At 35.0% G+C, this 21,337-nt stretch overlaps 1 protein-coding gene and 2 pseudogenes across 1 annotated transcript in view; 1 reads left to right on the plus strand and 2 right to left on the minus strand.

Moving 5' to 3' along the window:
* Positions 1-11,619: 11,619 nt before the first annotated feature.
* Positions 11,620-11,739, plus strand: LOC111729135 (annotated as a pseudogene).
* Positions 11,740-11,946: 207 nt separating this feature from the next.
* On the minus strand, positions 11,947-12,065 carry LOC111729175 (annotated as a pseudogene).
* Positions 12,066-17,295: 5,230 nt separating this feature from the next.
* Positions 17,296-21,337, minus strand: part of TEX15 (testis expressed 15, meiosis and synapsis associated) — a 53,636-nt gene continuing 49,594 nt past the window's right edge. The window contains exons 8-9 of the mRNA XM_023520001.1: positions 20,574-20,632; positions 17,296-18,574 (exon numbers count right to left, since the gene is read on the minus strand). Of these exons, the coding sequence (XP_023375769.1) occupies positions 17,296-18,574; positions 20,574-20,632 (1,338 nt within the window). The remainder of the gene's footprint in view (positions 18,575-20,573; positions 20,633-21,337) is intronic.

Genomic DNA, 21,337 nt, shown 5'->3' on the forward strand with positions numbered 1-21,337 from the left:
AGTCGGTGAAAGGCGCGGGGAAGCGTGCGGGGGCGCGGCGCGGGACTTCGGCGCAGCTCCCACCCGACGACGGCCACTCGCTGCCTCCTACCGCCCGCTGGCCTCTCTCGCCCCTTCTCTCTCGCCCTTTCTCTTCCCTCCCTCCGGGTTTCCGTCATCGCCCGGGCATTTCCGCCGGGAAAAGGCGAGCAGGCTGCGCCGCCGCCAGGGCGAAGGACGCGAGGAGGGATGTTGCGCCTCCGTGTGGCTCGGCGGAGAAACGGCCCCAGCGAGGCAAGGATTCCACCACTTGCTCCCTCCTTCCGCTCTTCGTTTTCCCCCACTTCGGGTGCAGACCGAGCTCTCCCCGTTCTTTCTTCACGCCTTTTTCTCTGGGAACCTTGTCCCCACCTTAGTCTCCTGCAGTGCTTTTTCAGCGCCCTGTTGGAGGATTGGGGAAGCTTGTGCCTTTTCTCAACAACATTGTCTTCCCAGAGTCTAGCATTCTCCCACAGGAAGCATTCAATATTGAGTGAATAAGTGAGTTCTTTCTAGCCTTATCTCTGCCACTAACTAGCTGTGGGGCCCTAACAGCTCGAATCTCCCCATTTGGCATCAGAAAAATGAGGTGATTGTTCTGCATCTTGTTCTGTGGCCCTACCAGATCCAGCATTCTTCACTGCGTTTACCAGTGTTTACGCAATGTTCTAATAATTTGTTCACTCACCAGATATTTACCGAGCAACTGCTGCCAGATTCCTTGAAGAACAAGTACTAAATAACCATACTTCCTCTATTTGAGGTACATACAACTGCTGCTGAACCCTAGAGGAGGGCAATATCCTGTATCAAAAGGCAAGGGTTCCTTCCAATCTTGCTTTGCCAAATTCCCAGCTGTGTTTTTGGACAATCAAAAAAAAAAAAAAATCTCCCCAAGACTCAGATTCTTTATCAAAAGGGCTCAGTAAGGCCTACTTTTTCAGATTGTGAAAATCAAATTTTACAAGTGCCTATCCAATAGTACAGTATTGTAGTCCCCCAGGCAACAGCTACAGAAAGGTCGATTTGAACTGAAATTTGAACTTTCTCCCCAGGCAAAACCTTGAAAGTTGCCTGGAGTAGAGCAAAGATGTTCTAAGGAATTTGTTTTGTTTTGTTTTGTTTTGTTTTGTTTTGTGGCAGAGGACAAATGTGTGAAAGCCCATGATTTTCTACTAAAATCTCCTTGCAATACTTTTTTTTGGTGACTTTTCTTATGGTGGTAAAACATAAATTTTACTATTTTAACCATTTTAAAGCATATAACTCAATAGCATTAAGAACATTCACAATGTGGAGCGACCCTCACCTGAATGATCTGTAGAACTTTTTTATAATCCCAAACTGTGCCAATTAAACAATAATTGTCAATCTTCCAATATACATATACCTTTATATATTATTTGTCATAAATCTCAGAAGAGCCCTTTCCTTGATATTCTAAAGATGCATTTGGTGCTTATTCTTACACTTTTATCTGTATTGTCGATTTAATTCTAATTTGCATTTTCCCATATTATATCATATTCCATTGACTCTAAGATAACATTTTTTTACACAACATCTCTGAAATTGAGTCGTATCTTACAATTAACGACATTGTAGATTCAATCAAATCCCCTGAGAATGAGGTTTTATAGCCAAAGAGCTATGTTCAAGTTACTTTATTTTGGTCTCTCCCCACCCTTCATTTCAGCATGTGGTGATTGTATTCATTTAATAGTTAAATTTGTTTCTGCTTGCATATAATTTGTTACTCCCATCTTTTAGTTTTCTTAATATATGGAACATTATCTAAGCTTCCAAAAGTAAAATTTATCCGAAAAGTTGAATTCAGAAAAATGTCATTCTTGCCCTCATCCCTTCACCCTGTTCTCCCCAACTCTTTGTAGGTAACCAGCTTCTTTTTGTTTTTTTCCTGTATTCTTTTATGCAAAAATATGCATATGTATTTCCCCTTCTTTCTCACGTAAAAGGTAACATAGTATATGAACTCTTATATTCTGCTATTTTTAAATTAAATACTTCATGGAAAACACTGATTGGTTCACATAGGTTGTCTTCATTCTGTTTGCAACTGTATTGTTCTCCATGGTGTACGTAACATAGTTTACTCAATTATAGCTAAATATCTGGGCCCTTAGGTAATTTTCAAGATTTTGCATTTGCAAATAATACATTTATATTTTTATATTATTGAAGAAATTTATCTTCACAATAAATGCCTAGAAGTATGTTTACCGGATCAGACAGTAAAGGCATATGCAATTTCGACAGATATTGACAACTTTTGTTCTATAGATATTGTACAATTTAACATTCCCAACAAGCAATGTATGAGTGTCTGTTTCCCCACGAGTTCTCCAACAGAATACATGTTCGAACTTTTAAAATTGTGCCAATATGATAGGTGAAAAATGATATGTTGGCATATTTTTAATTTGCACTTATGCTTTTTTCATTTTTCTCCAAAACTAGATTACTGTGACTAGCTAAATTATGACTGATCCCCTAGGTCTGCAGCAGGAATGTATCTTAATACATCTTTTAACAATTGAACTTATGACATTTGCAGTCTTGGTTAAAACTATATCTACCTTATTGTCATCTTAACAATTTAAAAAAAAATTTAAGTTTATTGAGGTAACATTGGTTAATCAATTATATAATTTTCAGATGTATATTATAATTTGACATCTATATATTCCTTTGTGTGATTACCACCAAGAGTCCAGTTTCATTCAGCTACCATATATTTGATCCCCTTTACCCACTTCACCCTCCCCCAGTCCCACTATATTTGACCCCCTTTACCCTGCTACCTCTTCTCTCTTCCCCTACCCCCTACCCTCTGGTAACCACTAGTCCATTGTCCATATCCATGAGTCTCTGTTTGTTCTGTTCATTTATTGCTTTTAGGTTTACATCCCACACGTAAGTGATACCTTTCAACTTTTCCAGTCTGGCTTATTTCGCTTAGCATGATTATCTTAAGGTCCATCCATGTTGTCACAAATGGCAGTATTTCATCTCTTCTTATGGCTGAGTAATATTCCATTGTATATATGTACCACAGCTTCTTTAGCCAATCATCTATCATAGGATACTTCGGTTGCTTCCATGTCTTGGCCACCGTGAATAATGCTGCTATGCATTAACACTTTTAAAAAGTTAAATTTTAAGTTGCTGTAGTTACATGAAAAATTTTAAAATGCATGGATATAATTTATATCCTTTCATAGTTTGCTATGGAAATTAACTCCTACTTTCTTTTGGATCTCAAACAGGTATAATTAATCCTATTATTTAAACGCACATTATCAAACATATCTGTGCAAAAATCCTTGTTTTTCCCCTTCATTCTTAATACACAACTCATTTCCTCCTCTTGAAAAACATCCTCTAGTGCATTCGGCATACATCCTTAAGTTAGCTATGTAACTTAATATATAGGATTATGTGTTTCATATAAATATATTGGTATTGTAACTGTCCAAATCTTTTTAAAATGACGTTTTTTCTTCTCTTTCTCCTTGATTCAACCATAACTAATGATCTTTCCCCTATATTTCATATACCTTGAGGCCATCGGGGAGCCAGGTCTTTGAGAGCTAGCTCATCTGTTTCCGGGCTTGGCACCGTTTCTTTAAATAAACTTTTACTTTGCTGCAAACTCGTTAGTCTCGTTTGGCTTTGATACACACGAGCAAGCAAATTTCCTTTTGTTCCGTAAGAGCAATGTGCTGTACATTTATTTCTAATTTCTTTCACTAAATGGTGATCATTACTATATTTAGTGTTTGGCTTCTAACTTCTAGTTTTGTTTACCGATTCAAGGTTCATGTGCCAGATGCCTCACAGTCCAACATTCAAAACATCAGAGTTTGGAATAAAGAAAGTTTTATTGATGGAGAAGGCCCTCGCTCTAGAAGATGGGGATCTTAACACTTTGGCAAATCCATTTTAAGAGCACCCCAAATTCAAGTGTCTTTTATGTCAAGGGAAAGGAGGAGGTGCGAGGCAAGAGGTGGATGACTGTAGACAGCTAAGCACTGACGGGGATTCAAGAATGTGAAATCTCTGAATCTCTTTTTTCTCAGTAGATCTGTTAACCCCCACCGATCTGAGTCCAGTTTAAGGCTCCTGTAAATCTTCAATAAAGTCATTGTTCTATGGCAAATAGATCAGATATTAAATGTTGTTTGGTATTGAGATTTTAGTACGAGTGACGCCCATTCTGAGTGGTTTTTTCTTTAACACTCTGATGTATAGTGTTCCACTGTATGAATCTACTATATTTTATTCACTTCCCTAATGATATTATCTACCTGATATTTTTTGCTGTTCTGATGAGTGTAAAGTGGCATCTCATTATAATTTGCATTTCCCATTAATCACTTCATTATACATTTGTTGACCATTGTGCTTTCTTTTGTGATTTGCATATTCAAATTACAGGATACTCAATATTTTTGTTTGTTGATTTCCAGCAATATGTTTTATATGTTAATTCCTGGTCAGTTTTATTTGTGGCAAATAACTTCTCTTAGTCTGTTCTGTTTTTTGAATAAAAATGTCGAATCCATTTTATTTTCTTTTGTGTGCTTTTTAGGTCTTAAATCATTTCCTACTCCTAGGTTTACATTTCAGTTTTACTGGATTTTAGCATGTATTTGTTCACTGTGAAAAGTAGAGGTCCGGCCAAAGAAATAATCATAAGAAAACATCATACAAACCTGACCTAATAATTTCAAAAGTATAAAAATCAAGGAAAGACTGAGAAAACATTCCAGACTAAAGAGACCTAGTAATGAAATACATGAGATTCTAATCTGGGTCCTTTTGCTATAAGGCCCATTATTGGAACAAATGATGAAAATTATATGGGAATCTGAGGATTCGATGGTAGTAATGTATTGGTGTTAATATCCTGATTTTGATGATTGTATTGTTATGTAAGAGAACTTCCTTCTTTGTAGGAAACACGTTTTGTTTTTTAACAGAAGTTAAACAGTATTCAGGAGTGGTGAGGCATCAAGTCAGCAACTTACTCTTAAATGGCTTAAAGTTTTCCAGCTTTTCTGTAAGTTTGTGACGTTTCAAAGATATTTTTACTTCTTCAGCTCCAAATAGAGGTAAAATCAGGAACCCTTTACTGAAAACTAGTAATTCTGCATTAGCAGGAGCCCATTTCCCATTTTTTTAATAGGAAAAATTATAATGCATGTCAACTTCAAATTTCCAACAAATTTCCTAAAATGTAACAAAAACATGTTATCTATGTACAAATAATGAGCTATCATGTTTGAATGTAAAATGCTTTTTACATCAATAAAACATAGCTTTCTGATCACCAAACAATATGGTTTTAATAAATAGTAGCTTTCTATATAGTAGTATCTTCTGGTCTATCATAGTCAGTCTTGCTTTGCTTCTTTCTCCACAATTTTATTCAATGTGTTCTCATCTGGTATGAGAATCATAACATACCAGGGAAACCAAGGGTCACATATGAAAGGTTAAAAGTGGAAAGAAACCTTTAAGACAATCACACAATAACTGAGAAAGTTTGCATTGAATATTAGGTGTGAAATCAAGACATCTACCTTGTTTTTGACACTTGGGCACTTTAAAAAGATGTCATTCTAATGTTCTATCTATGTATTTGAAATGTAACAAGACTTCCTATACATCATGATGTTAAAATATTACATCGTTTGGGGGACATAAGTATTTTTTCTAATTTTAAGCTGGCTGAAAATACATCAAGGGATATATATTATATGAGCTTCAGGTATTAAAAGTCAAGAAGAATCATTATTAATGATATATCATCTCATATCCATTAGGATAACTACTATAAAAAAAATAAGTGTTGGTGGGGATATGGAGAAACTAGAACCCTTGACTACTGTTGGTGAGAATGTAAAATAGTGGAGCTGCTATGGAAAACAGTATGGTAGTTCCTCAAAAAATTAAAAATAGAATTATCATTCGATTTGGCAATATCACTTCTGGGTATGTATCCAGATGGGGCAAAACCAGTTATGCCAAGAGATAATGCCAAGAGATAATGCCAAATCACTGTGCTTATTTTCTCAAGAATGTAGGATCTATTTCTCTTTTATCAACTTAAATCATTCCATGGAAGATGGAGCGTAACGCATGTCCCTTTTATTTTCCGATAATACATACACCCACACATACAATATCAGTGGAATGTTTTAAGTTATATTCATATGTGTCTCCTCCACCTAAAGACCTTACTCTCATCTTTTCAGCATATATAACTCAAACAGATTGTTCAAGATTCATCTTAGGATTGTCTTACTCTTATAAGTATACCTAAATCCAGTAGGAGGAATTACATGGTTTTCCTTTTAAGACCTCTAATACCAAGCACAGAATAAATCATACTATTTCCCTAACTTTAATGGTTGGTTTCTTGCATGCCTCTCCCTCTCTACACAGACTATAAACTTCTTTCATGCCAGAAATGTATTACTGATTTTTCAATCCTAAATATCTATCACACTGCTGAGCTCAGCAATAGAAGGTGCTCTATAAACGTTTGCTGTTTGTAACTTGGAAGTATATTTACATTGAATGAAATAAATTTTCATTGTCCTTATGAAAGCAAGCACCCATTATCATTGCCACCCTCAAATCTTTTTTGGACTTTCACTTCTGATGAATATCTTTCCTTAACATTATTTTCACTTTGCCTGTTGATTGGGTACTAGCAGATTATAGGAGAAACTTTTTCATTATGCAGGTTCCTGGATCAAGAACTCAGAAAGCAGGATAAGAAAATTAGCTTTTACTCTGTCTCAATATTTTGCCCTGAAAAATTGGTGGAAGATTACAAAAGTAACATGGCTGATTCAGCAGGTCCTATGTGTGCATTTTCAATAGATGGCATATTTGAAACAGTATTTTGTATAGTTCAGCTAAAGGTTAAGTGGGTGGGTGTGTAGCTCCAGGAAACTGTCAAAAAAGTGAATGGTCTTGGGATAGTTCTGAAAATAATGAGGAATGGAAGGAAGAGAGCCTGCTTCTCATAAGGGATAAGGAGCAGAATAAGCTTCAGGATAGCATCTGAAGAGATAATGTGGAGACAGAATCTATTTTGAGGAAAGTGATGTTTTTGTTAATATTCAGACTTAGTTTTAAAAACACCTTCGTTGGAAATCAGTGAGTTAGGAGTCATTATTGATTTAGCATAATCCTCAGTATGTAAAATACATTCACTTCTTTTTAAAAATATTTTTTAAATTACAGTTGGCATACAATATTAGTTTCAGTTATACAACATAGTGATTAGACATTTATGTAACTTAAAGTGATCACCCTGATAAGTCTAGTATCTGACACCACACAGTTATTACAGTACTGACTATATTCTTTATGCTATACATTGCCATGACTGTTTTGTAACTACCGATCTGTAATTCTAAATTCTTTCATATTTTTGACCTACCCCGAAACCCCACTTCCATCTGGCAACCTCAAAATGTTCTCTGTATCTATGAGTTTATTTTGTTCTTTAGATTCCACACGTAAGCAAAATCCTATAGCATTTGCCTTTCTCTGTCTGACTTAATCCACTCAGCACAATACCCTCTAGGTCTATCCATGCTGTTGCAGACGGCAAGATTTAATTCTTTTTTATGGTTTAGCAATATCCCATTGCATATATGCACCACCTCTTCCTAGGGACACCCAGGTTACCACCATATCTTGACTATTGTAAATAATGCTGCAATGAACATATGGATTATGTTCCTTTGAAGTAGTGCTTTGAGTTTCTTTAGATAAATATCCAGAAGTGAGATTATTGGGTCTGTCTTTGTCTCTTGTTATAGCCTTTGTTTTAAAGTCTATTTTGTCTGGTATAAGTATTGCTACTCCAGCTTTGTTTGTTTCCATTTTTATGAAACATCTTTTTCCATCCCTTTACTTTTAGTCTGTGTCTTTTGATCTGTAGTGAGTCTCTTGCAGGCAGTATATGTAAGGGTCTTGATTTCTTGCTCATTTAGCTACCCTCTCTTTTGATTGGAACATTTAATCCATTTACATTGAAAGTAACTGTTGACAGATATCGTAGTTATTGCTTTTATTATTCATATTTTTTATCTTTTTTCTTTTTAAAGAAGTCCTTCCAGCATTTCCTGTAATACTGGCTTTGTGGTGATGAGCTCCTTTAGCTTTTTCTTGTCTGGGCAGCAAAATGATAGCTTTGCTGGGTAATCTTGGTTGCAGGTCCTTACTTTTTATCACTTTGAATATTTCCTGCCAATCCTTCTGGTCTGTAAAGTTTCTGTTGAGAAATCAACTGAGTCTTATGGGAGCTCTCTTGTAGGTAACTGCTTTTCTCTTGCTGCTTTTAAGATTCTTTTTCTTTAAGCTTTGGCATTTTAATTATTATGTGTCTTGGTGTGGGCCTTGTTGGGTTCATCTTGTTTAAGAGACTCTGCACTATTTCCTTTGCCAGGTTAGGAAAGTTTCTCATTATTTTTTGAAATAAGTTTCCAATTCCTTGCTCTCTCTTCTCCTTCTGGTATCAATATGATGCAAATGTTGGTACGCTTGATGTTGTCCCATAGGTCCTTTAAATTATTCTCATTTTTTTAAATTCTTTTTTCTTTGTTGCTGTTCTGATTGGGTGTTTTCTGCTACCTTATTTTCTAAATCACTGATTCGGTCCTGACTTCATCTACTATAGATTCCTCCTAAGGTATTCTTCATTTCAGTTACTGTATTCTTCAGTTCTGACTTGTTCTTTTTTGTTTTCTATCTCCATTTTTATGTTTTTTCTTTGTTAAAGTTCTAAGTTTATCTTCTTCCTCTAAATTCACTGATAATCCTTATAACCAGTGCTCTGAACTCTGCATCTGGTAGATTGTCCATTTTGTTTTTTTCTGGAGCTCTGTTCTTTCACTTGGGACGTTTGTCTCCCCATTTTGGCTGCCTCTGTGTTTGTTTCTATGTATTAGGTAGAGCTGCTATGTCTCCTGGTCTTAGTAGCAGCCTTATGTAGTAGGTGTCCTGTGGGGCCAAAGGCGCAGTCTCCCTGGTCACCTGATCCGGGTAATCCAGGCGTGTCCCTCGTATGGGTTTTGTGTACAGCCCTCCTGCCGTAGCTGAGCCTTGGTTGCTATCTGCATGTCAATGGGAGGGACTAACCTTGTGCTGATTGGTTCTGAGGACTGGCCAGTGACCACAGTGAAGGAGCTGTTGTGTAGGGGCTGACCCTACAGAGCAAAATTCATTCTAGTAGGGCTCCAATGCCTGCCCAGTCAGCCCTTTGGGTGTGTTGTGTTAAGATGTAGCCCTGGGTTGTGCTCTGGCTCAGACCAAAGCCAGCCACCAAATATGTGCCCGCCCTGGGGCCTCCTGGGAGGGGCCCTGCTACAGACCAAGTTCAGCCACAGCCTGTACTCTACCCAGGGCCATCTGGCATGAGCCACCAACCAGTCTGCAGATGGCCACCACCTATGCTGGGCTTGCATGTGCCTTGAGGGGCCAAGCCATAAAGTAACACCAGCTGCCACTAGTGCTGGGGTTGGGGTTACTCAGCCAAGTGGTATGGGGCATGCTGATGCCAAATGCTGTTTGTTTAGGTTTTGCGAACCTTTGAGAGGTTTTAGGAAAGTGTGAAGCATGAGCCAAGATGGGACATTTATATGAAAAAATCCACTGGAAATGGCTTCGATGGGCCTGCAAGTTGGGTGGGGCAAGGTCTCAGGGAATCACTTGGGCTGTGTGACCTGTGTTAGCCAGGCTGATGGAGATTCAGTTATGGTGGCAACCTGTGTCTGCTTGCCAGAATGGGGTAGGATACAACAAAGGAACAATGGCCTCCGCCAGTACTTCTGTCTGGGAGAAAGCTACCTCTCCAGCCCTTGTCCTAAAGCCAGATAAATCAGTTTCTCTTTGTCCCAGATGCCTTTTGAGCTGCTATCCCAGCCCTGGAGCTCAGAGTGAATGAGTCTATCAGTGATTAAGTCCACATGCGGGTCCCTTAAAAGGAATGTCTGCAACTTCAGCAGACCTCTGTTTCACTAAGCCACAATCTCTGGTTTTTAGAGCCAGAAATTATGGCGACTTCTCTTCCCAGCACCAGAACCCTGAGTTGGGGAGCCTGGTGTGGAGCCAGAACCCCATGCTTCTCTGGAAGGGAATCTCCACAGCTGAGATATCCCTCCTGATTCTGAACCGCTCCACGCGGGTGTGGGACCAGCCCATTCCACATCTCTGACTTTCCTACCAGTCTCGAGGTGGCCTCTTTTATTTGTCTCCAGTTGTTTCTGTTCAGGTAGACTTCAGGTGACTCCCAATGATAACTGTTCTGAAGTTTAGTTTAATTTTGATGTGGTTGTAAGAGGAGGCAAGCACAGCATTTACCTACTCCACCATCTTGACCAGAAGCCAGTCTACATTCACTTCTTAATGTAACTAAATAATTTTAGCCAAAGGACTAGAACGATTTGTATACAAATAAAAGTGATTATTTCTTAATCAACATGCAAAAATCTCATATTACTGTATTGCTCTTTGCACAGTCAACTTTTTAAAAAGGGATTATGTATTAGGTACACAAGTCGATGTTTAGAGTTAAAAAAAGCAAGTAAAATGTCAAAGGAGAGAGATTATATTCTTTTCCAAACAAAAATACTGGAAGATCTTAACTGATGTTCACAAAGATGACTTGAGGTGCAGAAATATCTTAAAGGGTCTTCTGAATGAGTGCATTTATAAATTAAGAAAATAAAACTTCCCTTTATGGGGATGATTAGTTGATGCACACACACATAAATAGCATAACATACTTTCAGCACAAGTCAGATGTTCAGTAATTGCTGACTGAATGTAAATACAATCTTTAATTAACTAACACATGGTCAGTTGACCAGACCAGCTTTCCCAAAACATAGATTCTCACATTTTAAAAAAAGAAATGACTCGGTCATAGACCTAAATTATTCTTACCTAATTTAAAAAAAAATAGACTTTAAAATGAAAGGAGTTACAACTCCTAAGATAAATGCAGTTTCCCATGACAACAAATTAGAATGCAGTGCATTTTGAGATCACGGGTTCCATAAGATATTTCAAAGGAAACCAGAGGGATTCTTCAATGGTTAGAAGATTCAAAAATAAGATGGTAACAATAAAGCAGACAGTAGAGCTTATACCCTCAAGAAATTAGGATTTATATGCTTACGAAAATTTCCTGTCTTAATCTCTAACAATTCTTTTAAATCTTATTTCCACATTGCATTACTAATCAACAACTCCTTACTTTCTTAGTTTCTTTTCATTAGCAACTGCTAAATAATAATCCGTAGTCACTACTCTTAAAATTGTATTCATTAGAACTAATTTAAAAAATATTTTATAAGAATAATTTAATTTTATTCTTCCATGATCCTATTTTTAGACTGCATGGGTAATTGGGGGTATATCATGACACTCAAAATAATATTGTATGAATTAAACTGTGTCCATAAAAAAAGATTTAATAGTTTTAAAATACCATATATGCCTTAATGTAAGTTATCTTTCCCCTTAAAATTACCCCCATGAAAACAATACGGAGTCTACTGCCATGCTACCCTGAACAAGTCTGATCCCATCTGATCTTGGAAACTAAGCAGGGTTGGGCCTGGTTAGTACTTGGATGGGAGACCACCTAGGAAGACCAGGTGCTCGTAGGTGTAAAATTTTTTTTTTAAAAAATAAGAGATTGTAAACTGACAAGGTCCTTGTAATCTGTGAGGTTAACCAAGGGTTGCCTCACCTAAAAAACAAAACAATATGGGGTTTTACTCTAATTTGAAGACTTAAGACATTATTATAAGGAATGTCTTTGGGTAAGAAATGACCTCAATCAATTTTGGATATGTACATAGATTTTTTTTTTAACACCTACAGCACCCAGTATTCCTTGGTTGTCTCCTGTCCAAGTACTAAGTAGGCTCGACCCTGCTTAGCTTCCGAGATCAGACGAGATCAGGTGCATTCAGGGTGGCATAGCCATAGTGTACACATTTAAAAAGCATAGATCACAAACTTATAAGTGAGGATGATATGCTTTAGAAAACTTTGTCATAGGGCTCAAAAAAGCTCTAATGATGACAAAGATACTGATGTCAAAGATGCATGAGAGGACACTGAAATTGTTCTACAAAAATGAGTTAAAATTAAAAAAAAATTTTAATATACAATGGACATTTAAATATTTCATCTGTATCTCTAAAAGCTTATATATTTAAGTTTACCAAAAAACTTTTCTTTGGCAAATATTGTCATTGGGAAAATGGGGGCATAGCCTTTTATTTGGCTAGATACATAACTCAGGTTTCAGAGGCACTTTTTCAGTATGTTTATTAATGGAAGGCAGAGTGATATAATTAAGATATAAGAATATGAAAGTTAGGTTAACTACCTCTTTAACAAGGCCATCCCTGAACATCTCGGCTTATGTATCATCCAGTCATTCTTTATTTCTTTACTTTGTTTTGTTTTTTACATATCACTTTTCATGATGTGAAATCAACTACAACTCAAATTGAGAACTGCATGAGGCCAGGGACTTTGGCTTGTCCTGTGAAACTCCAGGTAGTAATGACATTTGTAAGGGTGGCAGTGTGGGGGAAGGAAGGAGGTGAAAGCAAAAGCAGCTGAAGTGAAGGAAGTGCCCTATCAGTTTATTTAGTCATCTAATGAAGTCAGTTCTTTGTGGGTTGTTTTCATGTAATGGGTTTGTATAAACCGCAGACCATTGTTTGCTCATTATTCAAGAAACAAAAGGAAAAAAAAAACCTGAAACGAAAATGAATTCAATTTATTCAATTGAATTATTCAAATAATTTTTCTTTAAGTTCCAAAACAATAACATACAAACAAGCAGGATTTTCTTTTGTTTATAATGTTTGCTCTAATTTTAATTCCATTTTTATTTTCAGAATTAAAACACATACATGAAGGGAAAAATACTCTATTTTTTCATGTTTCAAAGAACAGATTTCTAAATTTAACTGAATATTTAGATTTTTTTATTTTCCTTTTTTTGAAGAAATTCACTGATGAAATAAAAATATCACAAATATCAATGGAATCTGAAAATTATTTAAAGAAAGCATCCTTAATTAGAATAATTAAGGTAAACTTTTGGTTTACCGAAAAGGAACATTTTTAATAATAAATTTGTAACATCTTTTTATAACCAAACATCAATCAAATGGCTGAGGCAAAGTTAGTTTTTGAATAACAGCTAATATTATTGCTTTAATGCCTAGTCAGGAGTTCTGATTTTTAATAAAACAACTATATGGATAAAAAATATACATTATCTTGATATTGCTTTAATTATATAGTCTTTTTCAAATTCCTTATTCCTCTCAGTTGCAGTTCTTCGCTTGATTTTCCCCTTTTAAAGTCCTGTTTGTTAGAGAAGAAACCGAAGTATTCTGAATTCTATTCTATTTGGTTAATGTGACCAAAGAAGCTTATCCCAGGTGTCAGTGTTTTTCTAAATTGAAAAATTACTCTACAATAAATATGGCTGAATTACACCCTCTTTGGAGGCTTGTGCTAGATCACATAATTGGTTAACTTAAAGAGTTTGAGAAAACACTGATGGTTAACTATCTGTTTAGATTTAGTCAATGCAAATCTCATCACGTGTTAGAGACCACTAGTAAGTACTTGAAAAAGGCCTTAGTTGTGAGGAACCTTTCTGACTGTGATCTTACAGAAAACAGGTATAGTTGTGGGTGGGCAGAGAGGTTGCTGAAGACCATAGTTACATACTACACCCTAATCTACAATGATAATTTTCAATGCAGTTTTTACTTTTGTGAAATGTTGAAAAAGGGGAAAAAAAAATCCGCGACCACAGCATTAAAAAACTTATATTTGTGCTGCATTATTTAAATTACTGAAATACCACTACACTAATGGCATAAGCTAAAGACATTATTCCCTATTATTTGCTACAAAATCATTAAAAGCTGTTTAAATTATGAGATGCAAATATAAAAAAAATAATATTGTAAAAAGGGCTCTTATAGAAAAAGGTATTAAATGTGCTTTAATTTTAATACAATGAACTAAAACTGCTTCAAACATAAAAATTTTAATCTCTACTCAAGGATAAACACGGAAAATAAAAAATTGAAATTAAAGGAATTTGTCATATTAGACACAGCAAAATTATAAATTACATAGTGTCAAGAATTATAAAATTATTGTTCTAATAACCAATCCAAGTAAAGAAAATCCTATTTTAATCTAAGTCAAATGGCACAACACTGCCATAAACGATGTACCAAAAATATCAGAAACAAAATTCTTATTTTAAAGATTTTAATACTATTGCTTAATCTTAATCATATTAAATGTTACATTTATTCTCCTTATAGAATAAACTCAAAAATCTTTACATAACTGTAATAGCTGTGATAGCAACACTTCAAAAAGTAAATTACAAAAAATACTGTAAATGTTTCTGATGGCTAGGTGGATATTGAAAATAGCCTAGTAAAGAGTTCACTAAAATAACTGCATGGAAATAATTTTGGTATTTCAGATGTCAGAAATTGATTTCCCATTGCATTATATGATATGCTGCTGCATTTAAAATTTTTATAAAGGGCTATATGGTATATATTTCCTACCACATTTACATATATTTAAAATGTTAAAATAAAAAATATATAAGTAAAATAAACTTGGAAAAACTTGCAAATCTCCTTTATTTTTTGGTAAACAGAAGACCATTTTCAATGTCCTGGCTGAAAGGGTTCTTGACGTTGCCATGGAACTGGAAGAAAAAAAAGCACAAAGATTTGAGATAAGTTAATGATGCAGACTAATGGCATCATCGAAAGACCTGATCTGAGTTAGAGCTCAAGAGATCAAAGTTCAGACTGCACATCTGCCCTTTACTAGCCATGGAATCCTGAGAAAGTGATTTAAGGCTCTCCAAGGAGATGCTTCCTCATCTGTAAAAGAACAATAGTATCTAAATCTCTCACAAGTATCTTGTGAGAATTAAATGGAATAAAAGATGTAATGTGCCTAGCACATAGGGTTCATTTAGCCCCTTCTTTTACTTCCATTCATGGTGTTGAACGTGAGCATCATGAACAAAACAGTAGTAAACGGGTCATAGGGATTTTCTTATCTTTAGAAGGATGTAGTTCCTGTAAATGTGCCACTGGATCTCCATGGATTATTTGCACTCACGAAAACTAAAAGATGTGCTTATAGTGCCTCCTAATTTTTAGAGTTACTTTTGGATACTGTAATAAGCAGATATTTGTTTTTACCTTTTATTTTCACTTGACTAATATAACCAAGGAGGTAACAATTCAAATTTTTGAGAATGAAAGATGGACTTGATTCTAGAGATATCTTTTTTAGCATCACAAACAGCTCAATTCTTAAGAACACAAGAAAGCTCTATGAGAATCTTTATAAAACGACTACATTCGAGGTTTCCCATTCCAGAAATTAAAATGTCTACTTTAATATACAGGTTTGCCACATCTATGCTTGGTGTGTTTACCATTACAGCAGCAGCAGCAGTGTATCAAATTAACCAAAAAGGAAAAGCACAGTCATTTACTCCCTCGCCCCACCTCCTGCTTCGTTCTCCCCTCCTTTAGAGTTATTTTTCAGGTTCCATTTTTGGTGAAAAATTCCAGTCCAGTTTAAACTCATTTGATGGGCAGGCAGGGAAGGGAATGATACACAGATAATCACAATACTACACAATTCTCACAAGCCTTATCACATGAGAAATGCACACAGAAAGTACCATGGAAATACCAGAGGAATTGTCACATGGGAGAATAGTAAGACATTCATTGTGGCTTGAATACAAAGGTGGAAGCGGTGGGAGATGAGGCTGTGTATACAGGACTGTGAAGGGTTCCGCATTCCAAGTTAATCTGAATTTTATCCTATAAGTGACAGGGTGCCAGTGACAATTCCAATGCAGAGCTCCTCCTGTGATCAGATTTCTTTTTTTCCCCTTTTTGTGAAACTCCTTTAGGTCATGGGTTATTTCTTTTCTCTTAATTCATTTTAAAATTAGTTGACATACAATGTTATGTTAGTTTTAAGTATACAATATAATGATTAGCCATTTATGTAACTAACGAAGTGATCATCATGACAAGTCTAAGTGACCATCTGTCACCACACAGTTATTACAACATTATTACCTATATTCCCTATGCTGCCCTGATCATTTTTCTTAATTAGGAATAGAACTATGTTAACAGGCTGCTTCTTGTCAATTCAGACAAATGAATAAATTAATTCAATTAATTTTTTCTACTTATTAATTTTTAAGACAATGTAGGACTGAGAAACAACTTGAATTGAAAAGAAATTCTCTTATATTTCTCTGTTTAAGACACTGAGATTAACTTTATTTACAGTATACTTTACCTCTAGTGGTAGAATATTTGAGTGTTAGCAGGTAACTGCAGTTTTTGCAGAATTATGAATAATTGTTTTAAATTTTGCTTTAACTCTGGTAAAACACATTTCTACTTAATTTTAATATCTATATTCTAATAATAATTTTTACAAATAGACTTATGTTTAAAGGAAAACTTTTCAGGTTCCAGTGCCAAACTACCAAGTTGTTCTATCAACACATCTCAATTAACTTCATTTTCACTTCTGCCAAGAAGATATATTAGAATACAGAGAGAAAGAGAAATTTTGCTTTATCCGATTGAAGTCTCTTTTTCACTCTGGTTTTTGACTTATTTTTTCTCCTCTATTTATCAAAATAATATTTGTTCCCAGTAGGATATCTTAGAAAATACAGAAAAACACTTTCCACACACCCCAAATTTTATCATCCAGAGGCAGACAAGTTAAAATGTTAGTGTACTTCATGTCAATATTTCTATGTATTTCTTTGCTTACATAGGTCAATTTATATGATAGTTTTAAAAACTGTCATTAAAAACTTTTATAAACTCTTCAATGGTTGTATCACATTTCATAGTATGAATTAACTAATTTTCTTAATTATTCCCTAGAGTTGGGTTTTGTTATATTAATGATAGTAACAATTCTTTTTATTGCATCTTTAACAACTAGATATCCACTTGGCAATATGATTCAACTCTGATATTTGAACTATTCCACAATCTGCACAGAAAAATGACTGCTATGTATCATCCCTTGTAAATTTCATTTACATAACTATACAAAGACAAAAGCAAAACCTCAATGAAACAAGCATTAAAACTTGTGTAACTCACCATAAGTCCAAGGAACTTCTGGAAGCACACCTGAGTTTGGAGGATAAGGGTATGCAGCTTGTGGTAATGGCTGATAGGAAGCATACTGTGAAAAAGCTGGCTGCTGAAAATTGACAGAAACAGGCGTTCGAGATTGAAAATATCCACTTGCTGGCACAAAGTTATATGCTTGTGGCTGTCCAGCAAAATAACCAAAATATTGAGAGTACAAAAGATTAGAATGTGTATTTTGTATAGTACTTGGAACTGCAGTCAACATCTCAGAAGAAGGTGGCTGTACTTCATACGATGTTACTCCTTGGTAAGTTTGGGTAATGGAATTGCCATTGCTGCTACTGTAATGATAAACACACCAAGCATAGTAAGGATATGAAGTTCCAAATGAGTGTGCAGAAGAATTATATACTGGGGTACATGCAGGCTGTGGAAGTTCATTCCAATATGTGGCAGCATTCTGAGTTAGGATTTTTGAATTTTCATTATTCCGTTGCTCATAAAAAGAGCATTCTGCTGTTTGATCAACATTAACAGTTATATTCTCTTCAACAGGTACAGTACTGGGATTCAATGTATCTTTCACATATTTGTCTTCTGACTCAGTTTTTGCAGGTTGTGTTTCATTTATTTGCAGAACAGGAATTTTGTTCTGGATAAATATGGGTTCTGGAGAATTGGTGCATGTAGAATTTTTAATAGATGAATTTAATATTTCGTTATTCTGACTTTCAAAGACAGTGTCATTCATTTCTAAATTGGCATGGATATCTGTCACAAAATGAAAAATAGGCTTTACAAGCACTGATGCATGAGGTAGAAGAGAAGCATCAGTTCCTGGTTTTATGTCTGAGGGACAAGATTTCTCTGCAGGATCTGAAAAATTCTTAAGTAAGTTTTGGGAAGGTGTTTCATCATCTTTTGAAAGTGTGCCATCTACACTTTTTTGGTCACAAATTACAGGAGGACAATCCTTATCACTTTTTGTTTCAGCAGCACTAAAAGTCAGATCTCTTCTCTTTATGCTATTTAAGTTTTCTTGTTGTCCAGTGAAATCTTCTGAAATATCAGATGAAATATTAGTTAAATCTATTTTTCCCTCCAACTTCAACATGCAAGTGTCTTTTAGGTACTTTAAAGGTAAAGATGAGCCAGGTAGTGATCTTTGCATTTCAACCTTTTTTGGAGATACATGGTTTCTTTTCAGATTGTCACATGAACTTGGTCCTATTTCATTTTCACTTCTGGGATGAGATTTTGTGGTCCTATTAGGTTTAACACATATATACGAACAATTTTAAATATACAGTTGCAAAATTTTAGTATAAGTATATATTTGAAATTTTTATTCAAGAGATCTTAAGGATTTACATTTTCTTTCTATTAGCAGTATACAAGTAACATATTCCCCCAGTTTTACTACCTTTGTTTGAATCTAGACATTTTTCCTGCCGAACGTGATATACTCCACATTTCAAATAGATATTTTGGAAATATACAGTGCTGCAATATGCTAAAAAAATTATTTTATGCTTTGGACATTTCCTGATAGGGGCCTTTAGAAAATCTGTAGTATAATTTCTAATTCATATACCTCCAATCCAGAGACAATCTTCTCTACTTGAAACTACCAGATGTGCCCCTCCCCCGAAAAAGGTCATTTTCTGTTATCACAAACTACTAAGATATTTTGTCTGTTCAAAGAATAGGAAAAGCAGACCTCCAAAATCCTTGCCACTTCAATATCCTTGCATTCCTACCTAAATTTAGACAGTCTCAAGTAGGCTGAAGGAAGCATCCATTATGAGAATTTGTAGAGACAAACAGTTAATACAGGTCCCTGAGGTAATTATATCGTTATATCTAATCAAATTCTTTTAATTACATATGGTAAAGACCATGTTAAAAAGAAAAAAGTAACCACTCCTCCACAGACAAGAGAAATTAATCTTTAGCTTCAAATTTGTATATTCCACTTATGAAACTAAAAGCCCTTTATTTAACTCAGCTTCCTTAAAAGACTCTTTAATGACATCCTACAGCATCATCCAACCTCATATAATACTTTGACAGAGTTTCCGGAAAGTACAATTTTAACTTTATCACACTTGCCATGTATTTCAGCGATGTTTTGACCTTATAGATTAACAGCTGCCTCTACGGTTTGTTCTTTAGAGGATATTCTTCTAAGATAGCACCTTATATTAACTTATATTATAACGCATCTTCCTGCTAAGTGAGACAAAGTTTGATTCTTTGAGCAGCAAATACCTATACTTAGTTACCAAGACTAAGATGATTATGGAACTGGTTTATGTTATACTTCTAATAGCCCCTTCATCTTTATGTCACTACACAACTATTCAAAGAGTCATATGTGCCAGGAAAAGGATTCTAGAAATGTAGTAAATAAAATGCTGTATTTAAAGAAGCAAAACCAAGTATGACAGAAATGAAGGTGCTTATTTATTTTATTCTATATTACTCATTCACCTTCATAAAATGGAAGATGGAAGAAAAGAAAGTTTATCATAAATTGACAATCTTACAGTTGAATGAAACAAGAGACGGTCAGCAAGTGTAGTGGTGCCACTTCATGTCAAAATGAGAAAAATGTAAATAACGTACCTTTTCATAAAAATAAATTCAGTTTAAAGAGCTAGCCTTTATTTTGAAATCATATTCTTCCTACAGTATGGTGTTAAATCTTTTATGAAACACTGGTTTATTTATAATATGTGTGTTTGTCTATGACTAGTAATATAAGTTGGCAATTTATATCTTTTTAACCAATTTTGAAATGTGAGTTTTGTAAAGTACACAGTTTTTAAAAAGTCAATCTAATCACTTGTCTAATTCTTCTATGCCCTTTTTAGTAAACCAGTCACTAAGCCCCATCAATTCTTTAATGTCTATCAAATATGAATTTTACTTTTTGTTATGTAAAACATCACTCTTTTCTAAGCCCTGGCTGACTTACTACTTCTTACTGTACTTAGAATCTCCTTACCCTTTACATCATTGACAAAACACATTTCACAGGACACTATCCTTCAATACTTAAAGAATGAAGTTCAAACTCTTTAGACCTTACTTAAGACACTACATAATCTGAAACTTTATTCTCTTTCCTTAGCTTACTCTTGTCCCCTAAGTTACATGCATGATCTAACAGAGGTGCATAAATAAATGTTTTAGTCTTGTTCCTTAATGTGTGCTCAATTTATTTGTTTTTCTTCAGCTAGGGCTGATGGCAACTCCTACCTTGGATGCTTGAACGTTGCCTTTTCTCTGTTGATTTTTGTGACATCTTTCATGTTAACCTATGTTTAAAAGATACAAGGTAAACATACATTGGTGATGGTTTAAAATAAAATATGAATATTTATTATTTTAATATCAGATATTTGCAATTGCTTGTTCTGTCATCATCTAAAATGTACTGTTTAAAACTACATTCACTAATAATCCTTCCCTTCAAAAAGCAGTGACTCTTCTGGACTTTCCATAAGTCATCAATTTTTGGAGACACTTTTTAAAAAAGAAATTTGCAAAATTCTTTTTATTCCCACATTTTTATAACACTGCTCCCCCTTTTATACCTTTTAGTAAACCAGTCACTAAGCCCCATTAAAAGTAATGTCTGTCAAATGAATTTTCCTTTCTTTTTCTGTATAATAGTTTTAAGCCCTAGATGACTTATACTTCTAACTGTACTCAGAATCTCCACCTTTAAATCATTGGGGGAAAAAAACGTATTTCACAGGGCATCATCCCTCAATATATATAAAGTCCAAACTCCTTAGGCCTATATGTAAGACATTTGATAATCTGAAACAATGTTCATCTCCATCCTTAGCTTACTCTTGTCCACTAAGTTTCATTTTTGTTCCAGGCTTAATTTTAAACTCATTTCTCAAAAAAGGTCAAAAAGCATTGTGTCCTTACTCATATTTTATTTTCTGTAACTTAGATACCCTCCTTCATTCTTACATTCATCGATAATGTTTTTTTCCTACAGAGCAAAG

Source organism: Pteropus vampyrus, unplaced genomic scaffold, assembly GCF_000151845.1.
Source record: "Pteropus vampyrus isolate Shadow unplaced genomic scaffold, Pvam_2.0 Scaffold8, whole genome shotgun sequence".
Taxonomy (NCBI): Eukaryota; Metazoa; Chordata; class Mammalia; order Chiroptera; family Pteropodidae; genus Pteropus; species Pteropus vampyrus.